The sequence below is a fragment of the Mustelus asterias genome, chromosome 8 (genome assembly GCF_964213995.1).
Source record: "Mustelus asterias chromosome 8, sMusAst1.hap1.1, whole genome shotgun sequence".
In the NCBI taxonomy this organism is placed as follows: domain Eukaryota; kingdom Metazoa; phylum Chordata; class Chondrichthyes; order Carcharhiniformes; family Triakidae; genus Mustelus; species Mustelus asterias.
In genome coordinates this window covers 132567164-132589868 of record NC_135808.1, presented here as the reverse complement: position 1 = coordinate 132589868, position 22705 = coordinate 132567164, and the positions used below count along the sequence as shown (strand labels likewise).

Here is a 22705-nt window from a genome sequence, read left to right as displayed (position 1 = left end):
TCTCTTCATTCACGGGAACCTTTGCTAATTTTCACATGATTCCATCTAAGACGTCATCACCAATGATGTTTCTTCGTAACTTATTCCAGATATCTCTGGAAGATAGGTTTTCCCGAATTCCATTCTTAAAATCGCTGTAGAGAGATGTTGCCAAAGGTTTTCACCTTGCACTCAGGAAGGCAAATTTCAAACAATCACAACTATTTATACCACGGGAGTAACGTTTTTTTTTTCCCTCCTGCACTATGAATTGCTGTGACCAACTGAGATTTGACATTCTTGGCATTTGTCCTGATGAGTTCAAGATGAAAAACTTCGGCAGCATGTCTCTTTCAGCAAGATTCAAGTTCGGTGCTACCAGCCGATTGTTTTTGAAATCCTTTATAGTTCTGTCCCCTGATATTTGAATAATTTGCTTGGCTATTCTGTCTTGGGCTCAGACACTGAGCAACACATAATCTCTCTGCGGGTGATAAATCTCCATAAGAAAGAGGTTGCTGATTTACACTGATAGTGTGTGTGAGTTATTATTATCTACCCTGGATACAATGGCCCACAGTAACTCCTCTTTCTGCAATCTACAATAAAATTGGGAAGGATGAAAGGCAGCCTGCTGTCTGATAGGGGATTTAGTGTAATTGATGAGAAACTAAGCTGACAGATACCAAGTCTGTTCTGTATCCAATATACTTTGCCCTCTCTCATTGAGCGCCATGCCAAACTGTTTCGGATTACAGAGCTGGTGGATGATGCATGGCTTTATCAGACCTATCTCAGTGAAGGATGAGTTTTGCGTGTAACCTGCTTACTCAGCCGCAGATGTTGTCACAGTGAATGGGGGCTGTGCCACTCTCCTACAACCGTTCTTCCTGATCAGCACAGGGGGTGGCACAGGTGGCACAGTGGTTAGCACTGCTGCCTCACCGCGCCAGGGACCCGAGTTCAATTCGTGGCTCGGGTCACTGTCTGTGTGGAGTTTGCACGATCTCCCCGTGTCTGCGTGGGTTTCCTCCGGGTGCTCCGGTTTCCTCCCACAGTCCACAAGACATGCTGGTTAGGTTGATTGGCCATTATAAATTGCCCCTTAGTGTCAGGGGGACTGGCAGGGTTAATATCATGTAAGGAGAGAAAAGAGCTGATGTTTTGAGTCCAGATGACCCTTTGTCAAAGCCTGATGCTGCCGGACCTGCTGAGATTTTCCAACATTTTCTCTTTTAGTTTCAGTTTCCAGCATCCGCAGTAATTTGCTTTTAAGCAGGGTAAATATGTTGGGTTACAGGGATAGGGATTGGGTGGGATTGTTGTCGGTGCAGACTCGATGGGCCGAATGGCCTTTATCTGCATTGTGAGAATTCGATGGGCCCGAAACGGGCGCGAACTCGTGGTAAAGTGGGGCGTTGGGCCTAAAACGCCATCTGTACCTGACTCATGGCAGATTGCGTCTTTACCGAGCCCCGATCCGGGTCCGGGTCTGGCGCACGCCCGAATCGGTCGGCACGACGATTTAAATGCAATTGCATGCATTTAAATCGACTTAATGAAGCTCGCGCCCAACTTTACCGACGAATCCGACTTTCCCAGGTTGCGGCCCATTTCGCGTCCGCGCATTAAACGACCTGCTAAATAAAAGTCCGAATGGGACTCCAATTCAGCAGGGGAACCGACGAAGCCAATCCCCCCAGACCATCCTTCGCGGACCCCCCCCCCTGCGAACCACCCTGGCAGCCCACCTCATCCCCCCCCGACCCCGATTGGACACCCGTGTGAGGCAGGCCCGGCCGGCAGACCCCCCCCCCCCCCCACCCCTCCCCCCGGGATCGGACCCCCCTGGGAGCACTCCTCCGACCTAGCCTGATCGCTGGTCTCCCTCTCCACCATCCTTCCGATCTGCAGTCCGTCGACAGCCTCCTGCACGTTCCTGGCCCTGCTCTGCCTTTCCCTGGGGGAGGAGAGGGGGATGGAGAAGGGGAGTGACGTGTCTGCCCCTGGAGGTGGGGGGTGGGGGGGGCGCTGCCAGTCTGCGGCCGATCCCTCCTCCCCACCGGTGGAGGAATCGGAGGAAGGATTCCCTCCCTCCCCCCCGCCCAGGGGAGACACATCACTCCCCTTCTCCATCCCCGCCCCCAGAGAAAGGCGAAGCAGCACAGACAGCAGAGAGGATGGAAGGAATTCCCTTTGGAGGATAATGTCCAAATCACAGGAACTAAAAACCTGACAGTCCAAAATCTGGGATAATATTTCAAAATGTATATCCCCCCATCCCTGTCCTCTAATATTATCCCAGATTTTGGACTGTCAGGTTTTTAGTTGCTGTGATTATAACGTGGACATTATCCTCCAAAGGGAATTCCTTTCATCCTCTCTGCTGTCCGTGCTGCTTTGCCTTTCGCACCCGGGCACGCTGCCTGCGACCTGTTCCGAACTGCGCACGTGCAGTTGGAGCTCCGGTCGCTCCAACAGCGCTAAGCCCCGCCCAATAGACCGGCGCCAAAAAATGGCGTATGGGTGCGCTGGAGCACGGCTGCCGGGCGCGGATCCGTTTGACGACCGGACCCGGCACTTAGTCCCGAATTGGTAAAATCAGCCCCTATGATTCAATGATTCAGCCGTTAAACTCCACGTGCCACCTGCCCCCTCCTCCTCCACCCCACCCCACCCTCACTGACGTACACTGGCTTCTTGTACCCAGTGTCCCAATTTCAGAATTCTCATCCTTGTATTGAAATCACTCCATGGTTTCACCTCTCCTGTTTCTGCAACCTCCTGTGGTCAGGTAATGTAGTTGGAAAATCCCTGGATAGCACAATGGTTCCAACACAGCAATCCTTTATTCCATCGACATCAACCTGTCAGTACAGTCATGTAAAAAGATTATCCTAAAGAAACCACCATTCACTGACAGTCCGAACACCCGGAAACTGTCAAGAGCGCCACTCCTTGCCTCGAATCGGCCATCTTGCAGACATGGTTATTAACCAATGGGAGAAGGGATGCCATGTGTCCAGTAAGAGCAAACGAGAAGTGAACCCACATCTTCACTTTTCATCTCCTCACCCAATTCTTCACCAAATGGGGTTTAAAGTTTTTTAAAAAAGTTTATTTATTTATTAATGTCACAAGTAGCCTTACATTAACACCGCAATGAAGTTACTGTGAAAATCCCCTAGTTGCCACACTCCGGCGTCTGTTCAGTTACATTGAGGGAGAATTTAGGATGGTCAATGCACCTAACCAGTACGTCTTTCAGACTGCAGGAGGAAACCTGAACATTCAGAGGAAACTCACGCAGACACGGGGCGAACATGCGGACTCCGCACGGACAGTGACCCAAGCCGGGAATCGAACCCTGCTCCCTGGTGCTGTGAGGCAGTAGCGCTAACCACTATGCCACTGAGCCATCCCATTGTTGAAACTGGACTTGGGACAGAGAAACAAAGCTGAGGGCTGGCACGCGCGTGTTGCTAGTGCCCCTCGAACAGGCGAGCCATCAGGATTACTAGCAGGAATATTCTGCACCTGGGACTTTCTCAGACTCAGAGCGATTGGCCCGCTTGGTCTCTCGCAGCTGGATGCATGTTCTAGTTCCTTTTGTCCATCCTCCATACACCAAAAAAGGCCTCGGACCCGCACTCTTTGCTTCTTACTTCTGCCCCATGCTGCGCCTTCCTCCTTGTGGCTTCCCACACTGCCCGAGCTTTCATTATTCATTCATGGGATGTGAATTTTGCTGGCTGGGCCTGAGTTTGTTGCCCATTCCAAAGGGCATTTAAGAGTCAACCACATTGCTGTGGGTCTGGAGTCACATTGTAGGCCAGACTAGGTAAGGACGGCAGATTTCTTTCCCTAAAGGACATTAGTGAACACGATGTGTTTTTCCAACAATCGACAATGATTTCTTCATTAGACTCGTAATTCCAGATTTGTGAAAAATTAAATTCAGATTTCACCATCTGGCGTGGTGGGATTCGAACCCGGGTCCCCGAAGCATTACTCTGGGTCTCTGGATTATTAGCCTAGCAGTATTGTTACTATGCCACCACCTCCCCAGCAGCTTGCTGACACTGCACTACCCTCTATACCCCCACCCCATCCCTGAACAAACACAGGCACCGTCAATATCACCATCCAAAATGCATTACCTCACATTTGTCCCCACTCTCTACACCTTACTACACTCTCTGTTCCCCTGACTGATTCTTGTGAATCCTCTTCTTCTGTCTGACCATTGGTGGCCATGCCAATAGCCCGGATGGTCTGTGATGCCCTCACTCAGCTCCTCCACCTTCTTTACCTCCTTCGCTTCTGTTAAGACTGATGCTAAAACATGTCTTTTTGACGCCTCCCATTTGGCCCGCCATACGGTTCCTTTTTGTCCATCATGCCTCAGTTGGTTGACCTCTGAGTCGCATGATTCTGGGTTTAAGTCCCCACTCTAGGACTTGAACACAAAAATCGAGCTGACACTGAAGGAATACTCCATTGTCGGAGGATTTTCAAAAGATCCCAGACAGGAGGTTGGTTAAAAAAAATTTAAAGCAGATGGGACTGGGGGTGATATACTGGTATGGATTGAGAATTGGTTGGAGAGTTGGAGTAAATGGATCATTCTCAGCATGGTAAGATGTTCCTAGTGGGGTACCGACCGCAAGGATCACCGCTGGGACCAAAGCTGGTCACAATCTAGACATGTAATATTCCCCACCTTTGCTGATGACACAAAGCTTGGTGGGAATGTGAGGTGTGAGGAGGATGCAAGGAGGCTCCAATGGGATTTGGACAGACTAAATGAATGAGCAAGAACTTGGCAGATGGAATATAATGGGAATCCAAAGATGTGCAGGTTAGGTTGATTGGACATGCTAAATTAACCCTTAGTGTCCAGCGTAATGCTTCGGGGACCCGGGTTCGAATCCCACCACGGCAGATGGTGAAATCTGAATTCAATTTTTAACAAATCTGGAATTATGATTCTAATGAAGAAATCATTGTCGATTGTTGGAAAAACGCATCGTGTTCACTAATGTCCTTTAGGGAAAGAAATCTGCCGTCCTTACCTAGTCTGACCTACAATGTGACTCCAGACCCACAGCAATGTGGTTGACTCTTAAATGCCCTTTGGAAAGGGTAACAAACTCTGGCTCTAGGTTAGAGGGATTAGCAGGGTAACTAAGCAGGGATAGGGCCTGGGTGGGATTGGTGTCGGTGCAGACTCGATGGGCTGAATGGCCTCCTTCTGCACTGTAGCGATTCTATGATTCTACGAATCAATGTGAAATTATCCACTTTGGTAGAAAAAGCAAAAGTGCAGAGTATATCTTAAATGGTGAGAGAATGACAAGTGTTGATGCTCCAATGGACCTGGGTGTCCTTGTTCATGAGTCACTTATACCGAGCATGCAGGTACAGCAAGCAGTTAGGAAGGTAAATGTATGTTGGCCTTCATCAGAAGGGGATTGAGTACAGGAGTGAAGATGCCTTGCTGCAATTGTTTAAACCTTACCTGGAGTATTTTGTCCAGTTTTAGTCTCCTTATCTAAGGAAGGATGTATTTTTGCCAGAGAAACGGTGAAGCATTTTTACAGAATGGCACTAAGTCCTGGCGAACGCTTTCCTTTCCCGTGCGAATTTTCTCCAGTGTTATCAGATCTTCCCTCCCTGAGCTAGAGGCACCGTGGCTAATTGTGAAAGCTTTTATCATCACCCCAACCAGCATCGGTTAACACAGCAGAGAATTAACTTGTGTTTTCCTAGGACTGCAGTGCACTGTTACTCAGGCCCTCAGGCCATCAGTGGAGCTACATCGAATCATTATGGAGAGTGTTAGTTAGCATTACGGTGCTGTTTGAACTCTTAAAGACCTTCATTGAGCATCTGTGTTGGGGAAGATTGATTAATGACTCCAAAGCTCCCCGGTTGAGTACTTAGCCATTGTCGCTTATTGATTCTCCAATTCAATAAGGTGAACAAAATGCTGGTCTGGAAATGTGTAGGTTGATGATGGGGAGCAGATGCAGCGCACACTCTTTGTTTCTCTGATTATATACGCTTTGCTTTCATCTTTTCTGTGTGTTATCAGTTGGGTGTGTTTCTCTGTTCCAGCACTAGCGACCGGCGGAAGAACCTGGTGCAGCAGAAAGCCGAAGCCCAGAGGAGGCTGTACGGGCAAGGGTCAGTGAAGAGGTTGTCGGCTGGGTCCTCGGAGTGGGAGAAACAGCGCCACTCGCTGGAGAGGAGGAGGGAGGAGCTGGTAAGCAGCCACTTGTCTCCCGATTGGAAGTCCTGGTATTGATCTAGATGTCTGTTCCATATTTAAAACTCATTTTCTCTCTCCCAAACTCGTAGAAAGAGAGGCTGGTGCAAGTCCGCAAGCGGATCTCGAGGGAAGAGCACGAAAATCAAAATTTGGGTAACTACAGGTAAAAGAAAACTAACCTTTAGATCATTGATGGAGAAAAGACGCATTGAGGATCCATTACAAGAGTTTGCTAACAGAAATTGTTAGCTCATAGATACCAGTATATGAACATACGGGTTAGGAGTAGTAGGCCACTCAGCCCCTCGATCCCGTTCCGCCATTCAATACGATCATGGTTGATCTAACTGTACCTCCCACTTCGCCAACCTTTCACCCCCTTGTTTATCAAGAATCTATCTATCTCTGCTTCAAAAGCACTTCAAGACTCGGCATCCACTGCCTTTTGAGGAAGATAGAGGAACCTGATAGAGGTTTACAAGATTATGAGTGGTATGGACAGAGTGGATAGTCAGATGCTCTTTCCTAGGATAGAAAAGTCAAGTACTTGGGAGGACATGGGTTTAAGGTGAGTGGGGAAAGGTTTAGAGGAGGTGTGCGAGGCAAGTTTTTTTACACAGAGGGTGGTGAATATCTGGAACGTGCGGCCCGGGGAGGTGGTGGGAGCAGGTACGATAGCGCCATTTAAGGGGCATCTAGACAAATCCATGAATAGGATGGAAGGATACAGACTCCGTGAGAACGTAGTTTTAGTTTAGGCAGACATCATGATCGGCTCAGGCTTGGAGGGCCGAAGGGCCTGTTCCTGTGCTGCACTGTTCCTTGTTCTTTGTTGAAGAGAGTTCCAAAGACTCTCAAACTCTGAGAGAAAAAAGATCTCCTCCCCCTGTCCTAATAATCAACCCCTTACTTTTAAACAGTGACTTCCTAGTTCTAGATTCTCTCACTAGAGGAAGCGTCCTTTCCACATGCATCCTATGTAAACCCCTCAGGATCTTCTATGTTTCAATCAAGTCACCTCTTACTCTTCTAAACTCCAGTGGATCCAAGCCTAGCCTGTCCAGCCTTTCCTCCTACTTGCCCATTCCAGGTGTTAGTCTGCTAAACCTGCTCTGAGCTGTTTCCAATGCATTTACATTTTACCTTAAACAAGGAGACCAATACTGTACACAGTAATCCAGATGTGGCCTCACTAATAACTGACTAAGTGAAGCGTAACCTCCCTACTTTTATATTCAATTCTCCTTGCAATAAACAATAACATTCTATTTAGCTTTCTTAATTATTTGCTGTTCCTTTTGTGATTCATGCACCAGGACATCCAGATCCCTTTAAATCTCAAGGATTCTGCAATTTCTCACTATTTAAAGAATATGCATTTTTAAATTCGTCCTGGTAGATGTCCCTGGCAGCATGGTGGCGCAGTGGTTAGCACTGCTGCCTCACAGCGCCAGGGACTGGGGTGTGATTCCTGGCTTGGGTCACTGTCAGTGTGGAGTCTGCACATTCTCCCTGTGTCTGCGTGGGTTTCCTCCGGGTGCTCTGGTTTCCACCCACAGTCCAAAGATGTGTGGGTTAGGTGCATTGGCCATGGCCATGCTAAATTGTCCCTTAGTGTACCCAAACAGGCGCCGGAGTGTGGCGCCTATGGGATTTTCACAGTAACTTCACTGCAGTGTTAATGCAAGCCTTACTTGTGACTAATAGATAAACAAAGTGGACAATTTCACATTTGCCCACATTATATTCCATTTGCTAGATACTTACCCACTCACTTAACCTATCCATGTCCCTTTGTAGCCTCCCTATGTCCTTTTCACAACTTAGTTTGCTACCTGCCTTTAGAATCACAGAATCCTTATGGTGCAGAAGGGAGCCATCGGCCTATTGGGTCAGCACCGACTCTCCGACAGAGCATCCTTCCCAAGCCGTATCCTTGTAACCACATGTATTTATCCCTCTAATCCCCCTAACCTAAACAGCTTTGGACACTAAGGGGCAATTTAGCGTGGCCAATCCACCTAACCTGCACATCTTTGGATTGTGGGAGGAAACCGGAGCACCCGGAGGAAACCCACGCAGACACGGGGGGAACCTGCAAACTCCACACAGTGTCCCAAGCCGGGAATCGAACCTGGTCCCATTTGCACACAGCAAACTCCCACAAGTAGCAATGTGTTAAAGAGAAGATAATCAGGGTTTTTTTGTGACCAAGGGATAAATTTCAGGCAGGAATCACTACCCTGCTGTCCTTTGAAATAGTGCTATGAGATTGTTTATATCTGCCTGAGAAGAGTCCAAGGCCTCAGCTTAGCATCTGATTGGAAAGTGAGCATCTTGGATAGTGCTTCAGCATTTCACTGGAGTGTCAGAATATAGAATCAACAGTGCAGAAGGTGGCCATTTGGCCCATCGAACCTGCACCGACAACAATCCCACCCAGGTCCCAACCCTGTAGCTCCACTTATTCACCCTCCCCCTGACACAGCGGGGCAATTTAATATGACCAATCAACCTAACTCGCACATCTTTGCACTGTGGGAGGAAACCGGAGCACCCGGAGGAAACCCACGCAGACACGGGGAGAACATGCAATCTCCACACAGACTGTGACCTGTGGCTGGAATTGAACCCAGATCCCTGGCACTGTGAGGCAGCAGTGCTAACCACTCTGCCACTGTGCCGCCCTTGATTTTTGTGCTTGTGTCTTTTGGAGTGGGATTTGAATCTGGACAGTAATGTTGAGCCATTAAATCATACCTTAAAAGCCTCCAAATCCTTCATGCCAACCACATAAATTAAAGCAAATTTAACAATCAGGGTAAAGAATGACTGTGGGCCAGATTTTCCAGTTTTTCCGACTGGCAGGATTTTCCGGTTCTTCCTGCCGGCAGGATTTTCTGGCCCTTTCCGCCGGCAGGGTCTTCCGATCCTGCTGAAGGCAGACTCCCGTTGTGGGATTCCCAGTTGCGGGATAGGTAAGCCAAGCAAAGGACATTGGCGGGACCAGAAGATCCCAACAGCAGCTAATGGCAAACCGCCATTATCACCGGAAAACATGTCACGGGGGGAGGGGGCTGGAAAATCCCACCTGTGAGCGAAGAGGAACGTGCCACTATTTATTGGGGCTTCATGAGAGTGCTCCAATATTCATTGGTTCCCCAGAAATGTGTGGGTGAAAAATTTGCAATGTTATGGGAGAAAGGGTTAATTGGATTGTTCTGTCAAAGAGCTGGCCCAAACACGATTGGCCGAACGGTCGTCTTCTCTGTTGTCTCATTCTGTGACTCTGTATTCTGAAGAACGATTAAGAGCAATCATGTTTTCTCTGCTTCCCTGTCCACCCAGACGGATCTACCCTCCCGACGATAAGCAGTTGCTGGAGAAGTATGAAAGTCTGATATGTGTCGCGTTCCAGACCTTCCTCGCTGGGAGAGCTGCCTCACTCCAGAAAGAACTCAGCAACCCACTGAATCACATGAAGGTATTGACCATGAGAGCCATTCGATTGGGACAAGTTAAGAGAATCCTGAGGGGTGAATTAAACATAGAAACATAGAAACTAGAAGCCATTCGGCCCTTCAAGCCTGCTCCACCATTCATCTTGATCATGGCTGATCTTTGAATTCAATAGCCTGATCCCTCCTTCCTCCCATATCCCTTGATCCCTTTCGCCCCAAGAGCTATATCTAATTTCTTCTTGAAATCAGACAATGTTTTGGCCTCCACTACATTCTGTGGTAGTGAATTTCACATTCTCTGGATGAAGAAATTTCTCCTCACCTCCGGTCTAAAAGGTTTACCCCTTATCCTCAAACTATGACCCCTAGTCCTGGACTCCCCCGCCATCGGGAACATTCTTTCTGAATCTACCCCGTCTAATCCTGTTAGAATTTTATAATTTTCTATGAGATCCCCTCTCACTCTTCTAAACTCCAGTGAATATAATCCTAACCGACTTAGTTTCTCCTTATATGACAGACCTGCCATCCCTGGAATCAGCCTGGTAAACCTTCGCTGTACTCCCTCTATAGCAAGGATATCCTTCCTCAGATAAGGACACCAAAATTGATGGAGGTCTTTTAGTAGGGTAGATGTGGAAATGGTTTCATTTGTCGTTGACTGAGGGCCTTAACTGTATGGAAATCATCAATAAATACAAATAAGAAATTGAAGAAAAGCTTGAGAAGCTAATTACCTTATTGGATTCATTAGTGACCACCTCATATTTAAGGCCCTCATCTCCCCCATAAGTGGAGACATCTTCTCTACATCTACAATTTCAAACTTTTCCATCACCTTAACGACCATTATCAGGTGACCCTTCGATCTTCATTTTTCTAGTGTTCAATCTTTCCCAATCGGCGGAGCCGCTCAGCTTTCACATCATTCTAGTAAACCATTCCTGCACCTTCTCCAGTGTCCCTGCCTTTATTTTGTAATGTGGAGACCAGAACTGTTCACCGTACTCCCAAGTGTGCTTCAATCAGCCCCATAACGCAACCTTTTTTTTTCCAATTCAGTCCCTGTGAGAGTGGGGAATGAGGAGGGCTTTGCATCTGAGGTGCCAAACTGGCAAGCAGTGCAATGGCGATGGGGAGAAATTCTTTCTCTCTTTACTCTGTGGAATTCTCTACCCCAGGGAGCAGTGAAGGCTGGGCCATTGAGTGTATTCAAGGCCGAGTTAGACAGATTTTCCATCGACAAAGCGCTCATGGGTTGTGGGGGCGAAGACAAGGAAGTGAAGACAAGGGCGGCACGGTAGCACAGTGGTTAGCACTGCTGCTTCACAGCTCCAGGGTCCCGGGTTCGATTCCCGGCTCGGGTCACTGTCTGTGTGGAGTTTGCACATTCTCCTCGTGTCTGCGTGGGTTTCCTCCGGGTGCTCCGGTTTCCTCCCACAGTCCAAAGATGTGCGGGTTAGGTTGATTGGCCAGGTTAAAAATTGTCCCTGAGATGTGTAGAGGGATTAGCGGGTAAATATGTGGGGGTAGGGCCTGGGTGGGATTGTGGTCGGTGCAGACTCGATGGGCCGAATGGCCTCCTTCTGCACTGTAGGGTTTCTATGATTTCTATGGAGTTGAGACCACAATCAACTCAGCCACGATTTTATTGAATGGCCTGCGACTGCTCCAGAGTGCTAGGTTCCTTAGTTTCCATCCCCTTCCCTTTTGTAGAGGCCACCTGATACCGATGTGGCCATTGGCGTCGATAGTTTCTTGCTTGGCTTGTCTGCCCCAGTGCCAGGGACCCACCGTGGGGGTCTGCTCCAGCGGGCTGGCCCTCAGATACTGTGATTTGGCAGGAAACAGAAGTGCAACTTTGTGTCCAATTACTGAGATGTACGTCGAGGTGTAAGTAAACAAGAATAGTTTCTGCAAGTAGTAACAGTCTATGGTAGCATTGTTCGGATAACAGACAAACCATAAGAAAAAATGCAAAATATTGTGGATGCTGGAATCTGAAACAAAAACAGAAAAATGCTGGGAAGTCTCAGCAGGTCTGACAGCATCTGTGGGGAGAAAACAGGGCCAAGGTTCTGAGCCTGGATGACCCTTGGTTAGGGCTCTGGTTTTGGCTTTCCAAAATGCAACACCTCACACTCATCTGTATTGAAATCCACTTCCCCAACTGATCAATATCCCCCTGTAATTTTTCATAACCTTCTTCGCTATCAAGGTTAAATCTGTAAGTTGTTGGTGAGGGGTTAAGGTGGGTTGGGAGATCTGGGGGGGGGGGCGGGTGTTGGTGGCACAATGGGTAGGGGGGGTGATGGTAAGATGAGTCAGGAAAAATCGGGCTCTTAACGGGGATTGGGAAGGTAGTCGGGGAGGGGGGGTGGGGTGGGGTGTGGCCAAGGGTATGAGTGGACTTGGAGGGGTGATGAGAATGGTGGTTGGGTATTGGAAGCTTAGTCTAAGGATTGGGGGGTAGTTGGAAGATTAGTTAGTGTCTTGGAGGGGTAGTCGGGGGGATAGGGTGTAGTTCGGGGGATCAGGTGGGTAGTTGGGGGTGAGGAATATTTAGGGGGCAAGGAGGGTAGTAGGGTGGGAGTATTGGGGGGCAGGAAGGTAAATGAGCTGGGAGGTATTTGGAGGGTAAGGAGGGTAAATGGGGTAGTGAGTTGCGGGGGGGTCAGGAGGGTAAATGGGGTCATGAGTGTTGGGGGGTCAGAAGGGTGAACTGGGTGGGGATATTTGGGGGGTCAGGAGGGTAGTTGGAGTGGCGGGTATTTGGGAGCCTAGGGCGTAGTCAGGGCAGTGAGGGACGGACATTTGTCGGGAGATCGATGGGGGTGGGGGGGCGTGGGGAGGGGGGTGGGGTGAAGTCAGCGGATCTCCTGCAGGATCGGGGAGGGAGGCGGGGGGAGAGAGGGTGTGAGTTGTTTAGCTACCCAGAAGTTCAGAATCACAGAATTGATGCAGAAGGAGGCCATTTGGCCCATCGTGTCTGCACTGCCTCCAAACAAGCATCTTGATTCAGTGCCATTCCCCTGCCTTTTCCCCGTACCCCTGCACATTGCTTCGATTCAAATAACCATCTAATTCCCTCTTGAATACCTCGATTGAACCCGGCTCCACCACACTTCCAGGCAGCGCATTCCAGACCAGAACCACTCGCTGTGTGAAAAATGAGCTTCTTTTGCAAATTGCTTTCAATCTGTGCCCTCTGGTTCTTGATCATTTTACAAGTGGGAACAGTTTCTCCCGATCGAGTCTGTCCGCCCCCCTCGAGGAAGGAGCAGCGCTCCGAAAGCTCGTGATTCCAACTAAACCTGTTGGACTTGAACCTGGTGTTGTGAGACTCCTTACTGTAACTTTTCGTGATTAACTATTCTGCAGAAAGAACCGGAACCATCTGAGTCTCTGAGTGAAATTGGATTATCTGATTGGTCCCAGTTCAGAGCAATTATCCAGGGGAACTTTGAACTTCCTTGATAATTCCAATGCAGTCCTTTCTAAGGGAATCTCGGGGGGTCCCCAAAGCATCTTCTGGGGTACATCCGAGGTGCCGGGTGGTGTGGATGGAAAAGAAATATAATGTTCAGTAGTTGACAATAGTGCCACACCGTTAAATGAAAAGAGGGAAAGGGGTTGTGACTTAGACATCCACACTAGATTCAGTCTTCAAAGCTGGTCTTTCCAATTCAGCTGGCTGACTGCTTGCCCCTCAGAGGCAGGGAGAATTTGTTAGTGAATGATAGAAACGCTCATGTCAAACTTTCTAAAGGAGGAAGACATCTTGGACCTCCTCGAGCAGTGTGAAGTGGACGATGAAAAACTCCTTGGGAAATCACCTCGTCAGAGGGGACCAAAGGTATGAACTCAGCGACGACGCATCGTCAGTCAGCGCTTGTTTTCACTAAAGCATTTTCAGCCGAGGTGGCGGGCGTATCGATTTAAACCACCAATGGTTGAATTGCTGTAAACATCAGAGGCTGAATTGTACACTCCCTGGAGGGTGGTTTGGCAAGTGGGTAAGGGGGGGGGCGGGGGGGGGGGTCTAACAGTAAGTGTGATGCGAAGAGCACCTTTCCTGGTTCCTACTCGCCAACCACCAACCCCACCAGAATTGTACAGGCAGCAGGGGAGGTGTCAGGTGGCTGACCCACCTTTGGGCCAATTGAAGCCCTTGATTACGTCACGGGCCCTATTCACCCTGTCAGATGCAGTGGACAGAGGAGGGAGCCAGATTTGAAAGCTGTCGGGTCTCACTCATTGAATCATAGAATCCCTGCAGTACAGAAGGAGGCCATTCAGCTCATCGAGTCTGCACTGACCACAACCCTACCCAGGCCCCATTCCCGTAACCCCATGTATTTACCCGGCTAGTCCTCCTGACACTAAGGGGCAATTTAGCATGGCCAATCCACCAAACCTGCATGTCTTTGGAGTGGTGCGGAGATGCCGGCGTTGGACTGGGGTGGGCACAGTAAGAAGTCTCACAACACCAGGTTAAAGTCCAACAGGTTTATTTAATAGAAGGAGCTTTTGGAGCGCTCATTCACCTGATGAAGGAGCAGCGCTCCGAAAACTTGTGCTACCAAATTGGACTTTAACCTGGTGTTGTGAGACTTCTTACTGCATCTTTGGACTGTGGGAGGAAACCGGAGCATCCGGAGGAAACCCACGCAGAGTCGGGGAGAATGTGCAAACTCCACACAGATAGTGATCCGAGCCAGAATTGAACCCAGGTCCCTGGCACTGTAAGGCAGCAGTGCTAACCACTGTGCCACCGTGCTGCCGGGAGTTACTGGCCGGACTCACTGCCGGGAGTTACTGGTAGGAAAGGGCGCGGACATCTCCGCGATACATCAGAGATCCCACAAGTTCTGTTGTCTGGGCCAGTGCTGGCACACCACCCAGCCCCTGCCACCAGCCCCTAACCCCATCACTATCTTCCCCCATCCCCATCCTGACCCTGCCAGGAACTCCCTGAGCGTAGCTCTCCATCCAGCTCCAGCGATGATCGGGGCGGAATTTTACCAGCACACCTGCCCGAGGTTCGCACGATCCCGCTCGAGGCCAACGGAGAATGCCCCCGGAATCGGGGTGGACGTATCGGTAAAATTCCGGCCCTGGTGTCTAAATGTGGGCCAAGACAGAGAGCCAGGAAGTGGGGCGCTTGTTTTTGTGTGTTATCAAAAAGCCTTGCTGGTAAAAAGTTAACAATTGTTTGTGTGTCCTGCAGCAGCTATTCTCAATGCCGGAGGCCATTGAGCCTTCCTCGAGGAAGTATGATGATAGTAGCAGTAGCGGCAACAGCAGCTGCAGTTCGGACACGGAGGACGAGCAGCTAAGAGATAAAAAAATTATGTACGTTCGAAAAGGAAGGGAGTATGAATCTCTGGAACGATCAGGTAAGTTTTCCATTGTGGCCACATTGACTGAGATCTTCCTCAAATAAACACCAGCTATGTTATAAGATAGAGAAAACTCCAGTCTCTGAAAAGAGAGACATGCTGTCGAAGCTTTTCTTCTTGCACTCATCAGAATGCCAAATTTCATATCAATCTTTACGACAGGACAAGAGGATGCTGATTGTTTGGCAAGTCAGGATGGGTTAACTGGAGTGTTGCCATGGAGAAGGCAATGGGGAATCATAGGGTCCCCAAGCTCTTGGGTAACTCCAAAAAGATGCAAGGCTTAGACATATTCCTCTTGTTTGCAGATTACAGACCCTTGTGGATAATTGTGTGTCAAATCTCACAAAGGTAAATTACCCACCTTATGAGCTTGACTGATTTTGTTACAATGAGTGAGATTTTTCTTCTTCTCCATGGTGTCTTTGGCAGCAGCAGATGGCGGTACACCGCTCGCTGGCGGCAGGATCATGTGATCCCACCATTATCAACGGGGTTTCCCAATGGGCGTGTCTCTCACCGCCAGGAAACCCGCGGCGGGGGTGGGGGGGGGGGGGGTGGGGGGGGGGTGCCAATGGCAGGACAGTAACATCCCGCCAGCGTGAACGGGGGCAAGATTTTGGCGATTGTTAGTGTGGCTATTAGCACACTCAGGATTGTACAACAAGTGCTGCCCAATCACAGATTCACGGTGGACATTTCGTTTTGAGTTTTGCAAGCAGGGGCTAGTTGAGTACACTTATTGGTTCTGTATGTCAACTGATTGTCTCCGGTCTGTGACCTCTCTTTCAATTGGCGGGACAGGCAAATGAGATTCAGGCCTCAGCACAAGTTCCAATGCCTGCCATAGACTGAACCATTGGCCAAGAAGTCCCTTGGTTATGGGACTATGATTTAACACACTTTTCTCTTGTTCTCATCTTTCCTACTCTTTCAAAATGACCCTGGATTTGCCATAATAATTGTGTTCTGCCCTGAACCATGACTCATCCCTCATGTTATGCATAGGTGTGACCATGGAACTCAGTCCTTGGCTATGAATCCACTTGGATTTCTACTTGGACGGGTCGTCCCAATCTCTTGACTTCCCTGCACTTTCTCCAAAGTTTCCGCTGAAGGAGACCTGTTCCAGGAATAACTAGCTATGGAAACAGACAAAGGTCTGCCTTAATGCACCACTAGGTCTGTGAGGAGAATTGGAATTGGAATTGTAACTCAATGGCGCAGTTCTCAAGAGAGCAAGGACAGAGGGACCTGAGATTCATGGTCATATATCTTTGAAGGGGGTAGGGGATATGGAAAGGATCTTGGGCTTAGCAAATAAGAGTATTCAGTACAAAAGTTAAGCTGAACCTTTAGAAGGCTCCGGTTGGGACACAACTAGAGTATTACATCCAGTTCTGATCATCTTTTGTAAGGATGTAAGAGTTTTGAGAGGGCGCAGTGGAGATTTACCAGAATGGTTCCAGGGCTGAGGGATATTAACCACAAGGTTATGTTGGAGAAGATGCGATTTTCCTTCTTGGAGCAAAGGAGATGGAGGGAAGATTTGATAGAAGTCTACAAGATTATGCCAAGGTTCAGACAAGGTAGACAAAAGCTGCTACCATGAGCTGATCATACAAAGATGAGGGGGACACGGATTTAAGGGTTTTGACAAGAGATGCAGGGGGAATGTGAGGAAGTACCTTTTAACGCAGTGAGTAGCAATGACCTGGAACTTGCTGCCTACAAGGCTGGTGTGAACAGACTCGATCAATGATTTCAAAAGGTTGAAGTTTATTTATTAGTGTCACAAGTGTGGTTTCCTTACAGTGCAGAAGGAGGCCATTCGGCCCATTGAGTCTGCTTCAGCAACAATCCCAAGCAGGCCGCACCCCCGCAACCCCACATATTTATCCTGCTAATCCCCCTAACACTAAGGGTCAATTTAGCAAGGCCAATCAACCTACCCTGCACACCTCTGGACCTGGAGGAAACCCACACAAACACGGGGAGAATGTGCAAACACCACACAGAGAGAGACCCGAGGCCGGAATTGAATCTGAGTCCCTGGCACCGTGGGGCAGCTCTAAGGAGAGCTGGCATAGACCCAATCAGCCGAATGGCCTCTTCCTAGGCAGGAATGACTCTGACATCTAACTCAGCAGTGCAGATGTTAACAGTGAACAACATCATATATTGCCAAAAGATTGCACGTTAACCGTGCAAACATTCCAGTATTAGGAACCAGGGTAGATTATTCATCTCTCCAAGCCCGTTTCACATTCAGTTAGATCACAACTGATCTGTCTCTGTTATCCTGCCTTGGTATTGAGTCCACATCCCCAGTAAGCAGCATTGCTCAAAATAGATCCGGACTTACAAATCTTTCTTTATTTTGTATCCCCTCACACCAAACATCCTCTCGGGCAGACTGAAGCCTCAACAATATCCTCGCTCTGGTGTGGATTCTCCTGCTCACTAACTGAGGTTTTATCAGTACTTTTGACGAATATGTTAGATTTGTATCATAATGAAACCTAGAATTGCATTATTTTTATTTTATAACCTATGCCCTGTCAAGCTATGCCTCCAGATTCTTTTGCTCTTACAAGTAGCTCACCTGCATCCATTTGAGTTTAACTATACTGTTATCTGTTTTCTCATCCAACTTTTAGGGCACTTTCCACGGAGATTTGATTGGGCAGCAGTAATGCAATTGCAACAAATCTACTAGTATAGAGGTATCCTAGCTTTTTATCTCTCTGGGGGTCACATAGGTGCATACCAGGGAACCCCCGCAGTGGATCCAATAAGAAGGTTTAATTCCTGTTCCCATTAATGCACGTTGTTGAGTTGCTGATGCTAAGACACTTTTGGCCGAGATTTTCCGGTCCCGCCTGTGGCAGGATTGGCTGTGGGCAGGGTGGAAAACCTGATGGACAAGCCAAAGGTCCATTGACTTCACGCAGGAATTTCCTGTCCCGTGGCGAGTGGCAGAACTGGAAAATCACAGCCTTAGTGTCACAGTTGAGTAGGCAAAAGTGCTAAAAAAAAATGCCCTCTTCAAAACTCCTGGGCCACAAAAATCAAACAGTGTGGGAGTGTAATTAATACTTTCACTATGTTGGTCTAAACAGTGAGGGCCTAATTACCAAGGCTTGAAGGCTACAAATGATGGGGGTGACAGCAGAGGAGGAGACGATGATGTGATGGTAATGTCACTCGGTTAGTAATTCAAAGGCCCAGGCTAATGCTCTGGCAATGTAGGTTCAGATTCCACCGTGGCAGCTGGTGGAATTTAAATCCAACTCGTGAAATCTAGTGGCCATGAAGCTAATGTGTCAAACTCCATCTGATTGACCAATGATGGGCAAGATTTCCAGTCATGTGTTTCCCGCTGGTGGGAAGTGGCGCACTGTTTACTAGTTGCGGGATTCTCTGGTCTTGCCGCTGTCAATGGGAATTCCCATTGACATCACCCCACACTGCTGGGAAACCCGCGGGCAGGGGTGTACTGCCGGCGGAACTGGAGAATTCCAGCTGATATCTGTCATTCTTACCAGGTTTGGCCTACATGTGACTCCAGACCAACATCAATGCGACTGATTTGTAACTGCCCTCTGAAATGGCCTAACGAGCCACTCCGCTTCAGAGTATTCAGGGCTGGGCAACAAACGCTGGCCTCAGTTGTCAGTGATGCATGATGCTCATCCTCCCTGTCAGTGCCCCTCAGGAATTTGAGGTTTTGATCAAATCGCCTCTTACTCTTTTAAACTGTACTGGATACAAACCTAACCTCGCCAACCTTTCCTTATGCAACAATCTACCCATTCCTGGCATTAGTCTAGCAAGTCTTCTCTGAGAGACTAATGCATCTACACCCTTCCTTAAATAAGGAGAACAATACTGTACACGATACTCCAGATGTGATCCTGTACAACTGAAGCATAACCTCCCTGCTTTTGTAATCAATTCCCCTCACTATAAACAAAAACACTCTATTAGGTTTCCTGATTACTCGCTGTAGCTGTATACTGGCCTTTTGTGATTCATGCACGAGGACACCCAGATCCCTCTACACCTCCAGGCTCTGCAATCTCTCACCATTTAGATAATAGGCTTCTTTTATATTCTTCCTATCAATATGGACAATTTTACATTTGCCCACATTATATTCTATTTGCCAGATTTTTGCCCACTCACTTAACCTACCTATGTCTCTCTGTAGCCTCCTTATGTCTACTTCAGAATTTACTTCCTTTTGTATTTTTGTATCATCAGCAAATTTAGCAACCATACTTTCAGTCCCTTCATTGATATCAATTGTAAAAAGTTGAGGCCCTAACACTGATCCCTGTGGTACAACACTCATCACATCTTACCAATCAGAAAAAAGATCACTCTGTTTTCTGTCATCTAGCCAATCTTCAATCCATGCCAATACATTATGTGAGCTTTTATTTTCTGCAATAACCTTTGATGTAGCACCTTATCAAATAACTTTTGGAAATCTAAGTACAGTCCACCCACCGATTCCCCTTTATCCACAGCACGCGTGACTCCTCCAAATACCTCCAATAAATTGCTTAAACATGATTTCCCTTTGACCAAACCATGTTGACTCTGCCTGAATGCCTTGAATTTCTCCAAGTATCCTGTTATAACAACTTTAATAATGTTAGGCTAAATGGCACAAAGACTTGAGCTTTCTGTATCCTTTTTGGAATAAAGGAGTTGCATTTGCTATCTTCCAATCTACTGGAACCTTCCCCAAATGTAGCGAACTTTGAAAAATTAAAACAAAAGCATTAACTATCTCATTAGTCACTTCTTACAAGAGCTTGGGGTGAAGCCTACCCATACCCAGGGATTTGTCAGTCCACAGAGCCAACAATTAGCTCATTACAATTTCCCTGGTGATAGTAATTTCCCTGAATTCCTCCCTCCTTTCCATTGCCTGATTTACAGCTATTTCTGGGATTACTTGTGTCTTCTATAGTGAAGATTGATGCAAAATACCGTATAGATTCATCCACCAGAACCCTATTTCCCATTACCAATTTCCCAGACACACTTTCCATAGAACCAAAGCTCACTCTGTTCTTATTTAGATATCTATTGAATTTCCTACTGTCCGTCTTTAAATTACCACTTAGCTTTATCTAGTACTCTAGCTTTCCCTCCTTATCAATCTTTTTGTCATTCTTTGATGTTCTTTATATTCTTTCCAATCTTGTGACAGCCACTTGTCTCTGTGCAAATATACACTTTTTCTTTAAGTTTAATACTGTCTTTAACCTTTTTAGTTAAACACAGATGATGTGCCCTCCCCTTGAGATTTTTCTTTCTCATTGGAATGTGTCTGTTCTGTATATTCTGAAATATCCCTTTAAATGTCTGAACCTCCACTGATCTATCCCATGGACTCAGCTGAAAGAGGCTGTTGCTTTAGGGACAGTTAAACAACACCCTAGAAACCAATTGGTTAACCCTAGACTAATCTTCCTCATTTTAGACCAAACATGAGACAGACAATGGGGGCCAAAGTATTTAATTTAATCCCCAAACAGCTCTAACTTGAAGAAGTTACAGGCAATCTTCAGCTAGTGACTCAATTGGTGGGATTTTCCAGCCCCGCTGCTTGTTTTCCAGCAGTGGAGGTGGCCCGCTATTGGCTGGCAGTTGGATCTTCTGGTCCTGCCAATGTCCACGGGGTTCTGTGTGCCCCACACCCTCTGCTGCGGGGGGTGGGGGAAGGGAACCATAGAATCCCTAAAGTGCAGGAGGAGGCCATTCAGCCCATCGAGCCTGCACCGACAACAATCCCACCCAGGCCCTACCCCCATAATCCCAAGTATTTTACCCTTGACACTAAGGGGCAATTTAGCATGGCCAATCAACACAACCCGCACATTTTTGGACTGTGGGAGGAAACCGGAGCACCCGGAGGAAACCCAAACACTCATGGGGAGAACGTGAAGACTCCACACAGACAGTGACCCAAGGCCGGGATTGGAACCCGGGTCCCTGGTGCTGTGAGGTGGCAGCACTAACCACTGTGCTTCCCATGAGGTGTGCGTCCTGTGAGGACCAGCAGGACTGGAAAATCCTGCCAGCCTGGAAAACTTTGGCCAGTAAAAGTAGCTCAACAGTTTAAAGGGAAGTCAGCAGATTTACCTCAAAAGTTTGCCAATTCCCCTTTAGAAATGACGAGTTGGGATCCTAAATATGTTGGGAACAATAAGAAAGAGAAAGTCGTGTGCCTAAAGATTCAGTTTGTGCTCTTTGTCCTTTTTCAGACAGGTTCATCATATCTGGGCCCGTACTCAGGGGGATAACGAGAGGTTAATAACAGTAGTGGTAAAGAAGGGAAGACACTATCCTAATTTAAAGTGGGAAGAGAGAGAAGCCTGTGAAAAGCAAACGATCCAATAGGAGTGGAATTTAGAGGGAGATTCGCAAGACATTCCCAGACAGAACAAGCTTCCATCCAACCCCGTCAGCAGAGAACCTCACACTCAGCAGCAGTCTGACAACAGGGTTCTTTATATTTTATGCCGGAGATATAAATATATATTTATAGATAGATAGAAAATAAATATAAAATAATCTTTACATGTTTTCTGCAGCAGTTAATAATATTTACATTTGTGCAACACATCAGCACGCTCTGCACATTGACATGTTTTGTTATTTTGTCGTTCTGGGGAATGGAGTCCTTTTCATTGCAGCCGGTGTCAGCATTGAGCCGTCGCAGGCCGGGGTATCACACAGTAAAGTTCCCTCGAGGTTGCTCTAAGGTTTGTGTGTCCACTCCCTAACCTCAGGAATGTGCCTTCTTAGCTCTCCCCCTCCATGTTGTAACCACTTCAGTGAGCAACAGGAGTTGGGACTTGCATGAGATCCCTAATTGAGGCCTGCCAAAGCTGCCCAATCAGGGAGCTCCACAGGCCCATTGCGCCTATGCCAGCTCTTTGGACGAGCTATTCCCAGAAACCTGCGTTTGTTTTTCCTTTTTACAAATGTTCCTCTTTTGAACATTTTACTGAGCCAATGTTTGAATGAGGATACGTATACATATTTGACATGACACTATGCAGAGATGGCTTGAGAGGAGAGGTCGCTGAGGAGTGACCCTTCCCTGAAGGTGGGAGATGGTGGCGTAATCGACTAGTCATCCTGAGGTCCAAATTAGTGCCCAATGGACAGGGTTTCAAGTCCTGTGGAATTCAGCCACATCTCCTGCAGGTGGATTTCCATCTCTGGCTTTCAATGACGCATACAACTCTTGCCTTAGCTCCGACATCTTGTGTGATGAGGAGATATCCACTGCCATGTTTATGATGCAAAGTGGACCACACAGGATTGTAGTTGTGACAGATCAGGCTGACAAGGATGCAGCTGAGGTGCCCGCTGCTTTCAGGACATGTTTTGAGCTGTCTTGAGGGCTTTCAGCGAATAATATTGTTGCTTCTTCAGCGGGGTGTCCACGCATTAGTGAAATAATGATGTGGAGGAAGGCAGACAGTAGGGGGGCCCTCAAACCTGCTCTACCCATCAGCCTGTGCTCACTGACCAACATTGACTCCTGCTCCGGGAATGTC

General features: G+C 47.7%; 1 protein-coding gene across 1 annotated transcript in view; it reads left to right on the top strand.

Moving 5' to 3' along the window:
• The window catches only part of ttll7 (tubulin tyrosine ligase-like family, member 7), a 163609-nt gene that overhangs the window by 67386 nt on the left and 73518 nt on the right, over positions 1-22705 (top strand). Inside the window, exons 10-14 of the mRNA XM_078218982.1 lie at positions 6100-6247; positions 6343-6416; positions 9602-9737; positions 13484-13570; positions 14945-15113. Of these exons, the coding sequence (XP_078075108.1) occupies positions 6100-6247; positions 6343-6416; positions 9602-9737; positions 13484-13570; positions 14945-15113 (614 nt within the window). The remainder of the gene's footprint in view (positions 1-6099; positions 6248-6342; positions 6417-9601; positions 9738-13483; positions 13571-14944; positions 15114-22705) is intronic.